The 9,732-nt window shown below is 36.4% G+C and overlaps 1 protein-coding gene across 1 annotated transcript in view; it reads left to right on the forward strand.

The window, feature by feature from the left end:
* Window positions 1-4,669: 4,669 nt before the first annotated feature.
* LOC130220464 (serine/threonine-protein kinase OSR1-like) overlaps window positions 4,670-9,732 on the forward strand; it is a gene marked incomplete at both ends in the record, with an annotated part of 17,535 nt that continues 12,472 nt past the window's right edge. Inside the window, 2 exons of the mRNA XM_056452743.1 lie at window positions 4,670-4,778; window positions 4,858-4,999. Of these exons, the coding sequence (XP_056308718.1) occupies window positions 4,670-4,778; window positions 4,858-4,999 (251 nt within the window). The remainder of the gene's footprint in view (window positions 4,779-4,857; window positions 5,000-9,732) is intronic.

Raw genomic sequence — 9,732 nt, forward strand, 5'->3', positions numbered from 1 at the left:
ACTCAACCCACTGAGTGCTACCCACTGAGCCAAGGTTATAATAGTTTAGGTTTTTCATTAGTTTTAGTTTTTATTTCGTTTTGACTTTTTGTTTTCAAATTCAGTTTTTTAAAGTGGATTTGCTAGTTTTTATTAGTTTCTGTATTTTGAAATTAGTTTTAGTTGAGTTTTTATTAGTTTCAGTATTAGTTTTAGCTTTTTTTTTAATAAATTAGAATATTTGTAAGGTGCAAGATACAAAATCATCAGAATATTGTATAATAACTCAACCAAAGGTATATTTTTGAAACCTGTATTCAGAGGACACATGAACACTACTCATCACTACTGACTACCCATCCTCAAATTCAAATTCAACAGCCCACAAGATAGCAGCCTTAAGTACCGTTCAATATGTGTGCAAGGATACTTCTGGGGTTAGATACACAGTAGTGATGAAAGTTCAAATCTTTTCCGGAAACCGGATCTTTTGTGACAAACCTCCCATGTTAGGACTCAACATAATAAAAATAGGTAGTCAGCAATCATAATTTTAGTCAGTTAAAACATCAGCATGATCTGAAAAGCTTCTTACAATTATTTTTTGCAACGCAACTGAAGCAGAATTCACTTATTAAAATCCATTACGAATTTCTGTTATGAAATAAACTTACATTTCACCCAGATCCTCTCATTTAAGCCCTCGCTTTACCCTGTAGTTGTTCAAGTTTCAGTCACAGTAGGCTGTCAATTACTGTTTGTGTTTGGTTCACTGAATCACACATGCACATTATTATGAGTTTCACCCGTTCTCAAATCCGATCTCTGTGTACTGTTCTAATAACCGAATAACAGGGGAAATTGGTTTATTTTGAGTCAGAGGGGGTATCAGGCATGTTAAAAAGTAAGTATTTGTGGATAAGTGCTTACTGGAGGTGCGAACCGCTTCAAATGATTCAGTTCGATTTAGTGAACTAGTTCAAACGGTTTACTTAGAAGATTCGGTTAAAAAGAATGATTCGTTCGTGATCAGGATTTCTAATACAAAATAAAACCCATTATTGGACACTAATGTGTTAAATTCATACTTTTAAGTGTCCGCTCGGGTCGTATTTAATGTGTCACCGTGCTGCTGTCATGTCCAGTCATTGTTTTTGTCGTGGGAGCAACAACGAGGATGACTGGAGGAGGACCGGCTTGATCTGGCCAATGGCAGCAGGATTACAGACTCCGAGGTGACGTCACTCAAACACCTGGCGTAAAACTTGCATCGTGAAGTTAGTAGATTTACCTCTAAAAGGCTTACATATTACATACCTATTAAATACATTTATAAAGACTAAAACGGAGGAGGTTTTTGCTGTAATTTATTTAGTTTCAGTTAGTTTTGCATGTACACAATGCAGTTTTGGTTAGTTCTAGTTTTTTAAAAAACTCTTGTTTTTAAAAACATTTTAAGAAACGTTTTTATTTCAGTTAATGAAAATGTTTTATCAATTCTAGTTTTCGTTTTTTCATTCGATTTTGTTAACCATAATAACCTTGCACTGAGCCACAATTAAAATATATTTTTTTATTATAGTATGTCTACAATGTTAAATAATCTTTTGTGTCTCCAGAATGTGTCTGTAAAGTTTCAGCTCAAAATATCTATCAGATTATTTATTAGAGCTTTCAGAATATTGGAATTTTCTGCTCTGAACACACTGTAGCTGTTTTTGTGGCCTGTGCCATTAATGCTAGTTCCCACGTGCTATATACTACAAGTTAATATCCACTGCTGTATAGACATCTGTTATGTTAATGTACAAAATAAACCTGATTTAACGTCCCCAATTCGGGATTGAAGCGTCTTTTATAATTGTACTGACATGCAGCTATGGTGATAAAGACGATAAAATCGCTGTAATGCTTTACAAACATGCACTGTTTTAAAAATGAATAAGAGAAAATATCCAGTGAGCGGCAGTTCTGTGGGCGCAAATGTCTTGTTGATGCCAGAGGTCAGAGGAGAATGGCCAGACTGTTTCCAGCAGATAGAAAGACAACAGTAACTCAAATAACCACTCGTTACAACTGAGGAATGCAGAAGAGCACCTCTGAACACACAACACGTCCAACCTTGAGGCGGATGGGCTACAGCAGCAGGAGACCACAGCGGGTGCCACTCCCGTCAGCTAAGAACAGGAAACTGAGGCTACAATTCACACAGGCTCACCAAAATTGGACAATAGAAGATTGGAAAAACGTTGCCCGGTCTGATGAGTCTCAATTTCTGCTGCGACATTCGGATGGTAGGGTCAGAAGTGGGGTTAACAACATGAAAGCATGAATCCTGCCTTGTTTCAACGGTTCAGGCTGGTGGTGGTGGTGGTGGTGGTGGTGTTATAGCGTGGGGGATATTTTCTTGGCACACTATAGGCCCATTAGTACCAATTGAGCATCGTGTCAATGCCACAGCCTACCTGAGTATTGTTACTGATCATGTCCATCCCTTTATGGCCACAGTGTACCCATCTTCTGATGTCTACTTCCCAGATGGCTAGTTTGTTGAAGCTGATTCTTTTTAAAGTGAACCAAAATGAATCAAATTTATGATGAATTTAGCTTTTATATATTTTAATAAGTACCAGTCAGACAGACTAAGTATTTTGTTGAGTTTTTTTATGCAAATATATACTCATATCACCTAGGGTTGGGCCGATAGTCAATGCCATCGTCCATCGCCGATGGCCGATAGACATCACGATGCTAAGCCGCCATCGCGATCCTCCGCACTGCCCCCCTCACAAACCCGCTTGCGAAAAATACACACTTAGGTCCCGTTTAGACAAATACATCTTAGCTTTAAAATGCCATTTTAGAACGAAAAAGATCCACGTCCACACTGGTGTTTCATCTAGCATTTCTGAAAAGCCCTCCTTCCACACTATACCGCTAAAAACGAACATCACATGACCACACACACACACACAGGTATGCGCTGCAGCATACGTGCAAATCTGAGCTCCAGGCAGTCAGCAGCCGGTGCTCTGGGCACAAAACCCCAGAGAGCAGTGCGCGTCAGACAGTTTATCAAGGATGTACCGCTGGATCGCGTCTCACTATAGTTGTTAAACGTGATATTTAATTAATCTTGTCTCTATCTAACGACTCTTTGGTCTTTTCAATCGATCAGGTAATGTGTCACAGCTTCAGTACACTGCTTTAATCTTTCACTTTCACACTTGTACTTAGTCATTTTAGCCAAACCCTAAGATACTGTTGGTTGGTTCCTGTTAGTTGTGCACCTTTTTTACCAACCAAGTTAGTCGACGACATAATAACGACACAGATCACTCTGCCTATTCATGCCAGAGTCTCACAGAAAAAGTGATTGAAAGGTGGTAATTATGTGTGTAACTTATCTTAATTATTTATTTATTATTTGTTTATGGGTAAAACAAAGACCATGCAGGTCAGGTAGTTGAAACGGTAGGCTATGAATAATTAATTCATTATGAATTAATTAATTGTTCATAAATAATTAATTCACCGCCGCCTACAACGACGATGCCATTGTCCATCGCGATGTTTCACATTATACCGAGTTCAGACTGCATGATTTTAGCCCTAATTTTGACTCTCCGACAGGTTTTGAGTAATCGCCGACAAATGCCTGAAATCACAGGCAAATCGGTGCTCGTTCACGCGAGTGACAATCACACAGTGTTAACTATCAAGGACGCGATCTGAGAGAGTCGCCGATGAGTCGTGGACACCCGTGAGATATTTGGCGTGCTGAATATCTGGAGCTGTCGGCGATTCAGATCATGCCGTGTCAAATGTCTTCTGATTAAAAAATAACATCAGCGATCACCTACAGCCAATGAGAGAGCAGCATCCACTAGTACTGGTAACTGCAGGCCAGCGGGAGGCTGGGGGAGAAGTTAAAAGCGCTCATTCAGAAAAAAGTTGAGGCGAGATTGTTAATTCTCTTCAGAAGCCAGGTGAGCGACACACGTTTCTAAAGCTAAAGCCTTCTTTTTCCATTATGTAATTATTAACGAAAGATATATTACGTGACCTCGCATTGTTTCCAAGTCACTTCTCCCGTTTGTTTGGTTGTGAGATGTAGTTTGGACAAAGTTGTCTGTGATTCTTCCTATTTTAAAGTCATGCAGTGTGAACTCTTCTGTCTGCGATTTATCCTACAGTGTAAACACAGCACAGACAGAACACTACTCCAGATAGTCATGCAGTGTGAAAACAAGCGTGACACGACTACTAAAATCATGCAGTCTGAACTAGACATTGAACAATGCCAAATTCAATCTAACATTGAACGATCGCCCAACTCAAATATCACCCATATCTTGACATTTCATTTAAAGGTTTGAAAGAAAAGTCTTACACTTTTAATATGCTTTCTTTATTTATAAAATCATTGTGATGTGCACAACAAATTGACACATTAAAATGGGTTAAATTTTTGTTTGAAATATTAAAAGTATAGTAGTAAACATTAGCTTAATTTCTTTCCTCAATACCTTCTAAAGATTTTTTTTTTGTGAGATTTAATCTATGAGGCCATTCTGAGTAATAAAATTCAGTCCAGGAACTTTTGCCTTTGATTATTTTAGATATTATAAAGCTCACGAACATTATCAAAAGCATGCATTAAGCTAAACTGCACCGTCTGTCTCCACAGAAAGAGATTCAAGCCATGAGCCAGTGTAGCCATCCAAACGTAGTCACCTACTATACTTCATTCGTTGTCAAGGATGAGCTCTGGCTGGTCATGAAGCTCCTGAGTGGAGGTAAGAGAAATCTTCTGTGTTAACTCTGGGCATTTTGTCTGTGAATGAGAATTTTTTTGTTGTTGTTTATCTTGTCCAGGATCAGTGTTAGACATCATAAAGCACACGTTCAACAAAGGAGAGCATAAAAACGGTGTTCTAGATGAATCCACGATAGCAAGCATTCTGAAGGAAGTACTGGAGGGATTAGATTATCTACACAAAAACGGGCAGATTCACAGGTAAGTACGTTTTCCACTGTAGAACTGCTTTCCGGTCACACAATAGTTACTTTAATCGTTTTTAGTTTAGCAGAATCAAAGTTTAAAGGAACAGTTTATGAAATAAAAAAAAAAGATGAAATGATAGGGAGACACGGTGGCTCAGTGGTTAGCACTGTCACCTTACCGCAAGAAGGTCACTGGTTCGAGTCCCGGCTGGACAAATTGGCATTTCTGTGTGGACTTTGCATGTTCTCCCCGTGTTGGTGTGGGTTTCCTCTGGGTGCTCCGGTTTCCTCCACAGTCCAAAGATATGCAATATAGGTGAATTGAATGATCTAAATTGGTCGTAGTGTATGAGTGTGTGTGTGTGTGTGAATGACTGTGTATGGATGTTTCCAAGTACTGGGTTGCAGCTGGAAGGGTATGCACAGTAATAAATAACATGCTGGATAAATTGGCAGTTCATTCCGCTGTGGCGACCCCTGATTAATAAAGAGATTAAACCAAAGGAAAATGAATGACTGAAAATGATATATATAATAACACTTTTTACGCGCCTCCCAGTGGTTACAAACAGGGTGTGAATTATACATTGATGATTGGAGGGGGGGGGGGGGGGTATTTGGGGGTCAGCTTTTTCGGTAATGTTATTTTGTGTAAAACATGCTTCAGTAAATCAAATTAATTGACATCTGTTTTATTAATGCAACATATTTACTTTTTCAGTGTTTTGTGGAATAATTGTGTATTGTGACCTACAATATCCTGTGATTAGCCATTTCAGAGGTTACTGTAGGTCAGACTATACGAAATATGCATCTAATTTTACTTTACTACTCCTATTTTACAAGAAAAATCTTTTGTGAACACTTAGCATGTCTATCGGCTTAGATTAATTGCATTCACAATGGTATAATCCATTGTAGGGGTGGTCGAATGTATATTCATTCATTCATTCATTTTCTTTTTGGCTTTGTCCATTTATTTATCAGGGGTCGCCACAGCGGAATGAACCGCCAACTAATTCCAAATATGTTTTACGCAGCGGATGCCCTTCCAGCTGCAACCCAACATTAGAAAACACCCATACACTCTTGCATTCACACTCATACACTACGGCCAATTTAGCTTATTCAGTTCGCCTATAGAGCCTGTCTTTGGTCTGTGGGGTAAACTGGAGCACCCAGAAGAAACCCATGTGTATATGTTGTCATATTGTCTATTATTTAATTAGTAATATTAGTATTTAAGTTGCAGATCTAAGCAAACTATTTCTAACTATTTAGAGGACTGACTCCCCATAAATGTTGTTTTCACGTCTTTCAGGGGGACCAAGGATTAATTGGGGGGTCTGTCCCCTCCAAACCCCCATATAATTCGCACCCTGGTTACAAACTTTTATGAATTTCCTTATTCTGTTGAATACAAAAGAAGATAGTTTGAATAATGTTTGAAACTGGTAGTCATTGACTTTCATTGTAGGAAAAATAAATACTATGGAAGCAAATGGTTACCGATTAGCAACATTTTTCAAAATGTCTTCTTTCGTGTTCAACAGAAAAAAGAAAGTTTGTTTGGAACAAATAAAGGGTGAGTAAACGAAGACAGAATTTTCAGTTTTGGATGAACTATCCCTTTAGAGCAGGTTATTTGGGTTATTTTATAATTATTTATAAAACATACTTTGCATAGTCCCCACGTTCACACAAAATATGAAGAAAATGGGCGTCTTGCTTCAGACATGGGAGACCAATCAAAACAGATTTGGCCAGAATTAGATCAGAGTTGGCTTATGCAAGGACAGCGTTTACACATCTTAAAGGGATCAAAACCTTTATTAGTTTCTTCTGTTGTTTTATTCTATAATATATATAAGTGTTTAAAGGAAAAACTTTTTTTTATTTGCATGTTTGCCCAAAGCCTAACATTAAAATACTGATATTTACCCTCTTTAATGTCATTTACTTGCATCTTAAAAGGATAGTTCACCCAAAAATGAAAACGTACTCACTATTTGCTCACCCTTTACTTGTTATTAGCTTCTTTCTTCTGTTGAACACAAAAGCAGATATTTTGAGGAAACCTAAAAATGTGTAACCATTGACTTTCATTGCAGGAAAAATAAATTCTATGAAAGTGAATGGTTACTGTATTGCAGCATTTTTCAAAATGTCTTGTTTTTGTTTAACAGAAAAAAGAAAGTCAAGGTGGTTTGGTGCAAGGATGAGTAAATGATGACAGAATTTTCAGTTTTGGGTGAACTGTCTCTTTAAAGAGCAGGTTATTTTGGTTTTCGAGAAATAATTTTTTGTTATTTTATAATTATTTTTAGTTAAAATATTATTTGCAGCTTGTCGTGTAAACAGTCAGCTAATTTGTTAATCAAAAACTGCACGATGAATGAAGATAATTGTCTCACTATTTGCCCATCTTTATTATTAGTTTCTTTCTTCTGCTGAAGGCAAAGCAGATATTTTGTAGAAAGCTAAAAAAAAAAACCTGTAACCCTTTCATAGCAGGAAAAACAAATACAATGGAAGTCAATGGTTACCGGTTTTCAGAATTTTTCTAAATGTCTTCATTTGTGTTCAACAGAACAAAGAAACTCATAAACCAGGGGTCACCAAACTTGTTTCTGGAGGGCCGGTGCCCTACGGATTTTAGCTCCAACTCTAATCAAACACACCTGAACAAGCTAATCAAGGTCTTACTAGGTATACTTGAAACATCCAGGCAGGTGTGTTAAGGCAAGTTGGAGCTAAACCCTGCAGGGACACCGGCCCTCCAGGACCAAGATTGGTGACCTGTCATAAACGCTTAAACAAGTAAAGGGCGAGAAATGATGACAGATTTTTCGAATTTGGGTGAACCATCTCTGTAAACCTAGATTGATTCAAAGGAACTGTATCTAAATAATTGCAGAATTATTCTAATATTCAATGCAAATTCAGAGAAAATGACAATATATTTGGATCTTAGATGCTTTTAATATTAGGACATAAGTACCATATGATCTTCTCTTTATAGGTTTGTTCAACTTTTTATATATCTAAACCGCTCCACTACATGAAAAATATTATGTTAAAATAAAAACCATGCATTTTTTCCACATTAAATGGGCAACTCTTAAGTGGTTAAACTTCTTTCTGATATGCGTATTCAGAGAAAATGACAATATATTTGGATCTTAAGATGCTTTTAAGCCAGTTGTAGGTCTTTTAATACAATATTAGAATACTTTAAAGTACCACATGACCTGCGTCCGCTGCGTAAAACAAATGCTGGATAAGTTGGCGGTTCATTCCGCTGTGGCGACCCCAGATTAATAAAGGGACTAAGCCGACAAGAAAATGAATGAATGAATGAATTTTCAGAGAAAATTACAATACGTTTGGATCTTAGATGCTTATACGCCAGTTGTAGGACTTTTATCACAATATTAGGACACTTTAAAGTACCACATGACCCATTCTTTGAAGATTTGTTCAACTTTTTATATTTACTAACAGCTTTATTGTGCTCTACATGAAAAATAATATATGAAAATAAATGACATGCCTTTTTTCACATTAAATGGGCAACTCTTGAGTGGTTAAACTTCTTTCTGATATGCATATTCAGAGAAAATGACAATATATTTGGATCTTAGATGCTTTTAAGCCAGTTGTAGGTCATTTAATACAATATTAGCACACTTTAAAGTACCATATGACCTGCTTTTTAAAGATTTGTTCAACTGTTTATATTTACAAACAGCTACAGTATATTCTCCACTACATGAAAAATAATATATCAAAATAAAAACCATGCATTTTTCACATTAAATGGGCAACTCTTGAGTGGTTAAACTTTTTTCTGATATTCATATTCAGAGAAAATGACAATATATTTGGATCTTAGATGCTTTTTAAGCCAGTTGTAGGTCATTTAATACAATATTGGGACACTTTAAAGTACCACATGACCTGCTCTTTAAAGATTTGTTCAACTCTACATTTAGAAACAGCTATATTGTGCACTACATGAAAAATAATATATGAAAATAAATAACATGCTTTTTTCACATTAAATGGGCAACTCTTGAGTGGTTAAACCTCTTTTTGATGTGCATACTTACTGAAAATTACAATATGTCTGGATCTTAAAGTGTCCTAATATTGTATTAAAAGATCTACGACTGGCTTAAAAGCATCTTAAACTTCTCTCTGATAAGCATATCCAGAAAAAAATCACAATATATTTGGATCACAGATGCTTTTAAGCCAGTTGTTGGTCTTTTAATACAATATTAGGACACTTTAAAGTACCATATGACCTGCTTTTTTAAAGATTTGTTCAACTGTTTATATTTACAAACAGCTACAGTATATCCTCCACTACATGAAAAATATGTTGAAATAAAAACCATGCATTTTTCCACATTAAATGGGCAACTCTTGAGTGGTTAAACCTCTTTCTGATATGCATATTCAGAGAAAATGACAATATATTTGGATCTTGGATTCTTTTAAGTCAGTTGTAGGACTTTTATCACAATATTAGGACACTTTAAAGTACCACATGACCCATTCTTTGAAGATTTGTTCAACTTTTTATATTTACGAACAGCTTTATTGTGCACTACATGAAAAATAATATATGAAAATAAATAACATGCTTTTTCCACATTAAATGAGCAACTCTTAAGTAGTTAAACTTCTTTCTGATAGTCAGTGGTCTGCTTTTGTGAGACTAGTGTAACATATGCTTTA

This window comes from Danio aesculapii, unplaced genomic scaffold (genome assembly GCF_903798145.1).
Source record: "Danio aesculapii unplaced genomic scaffold, fDanAes4.1, whole genome shotgun sequence".
Lineage (NCBI taxonomy): Eukaryota > Metazoa > Chordata > Actinopteri > Cypriniformes > Danionidae > Danio > Danio aesculapii.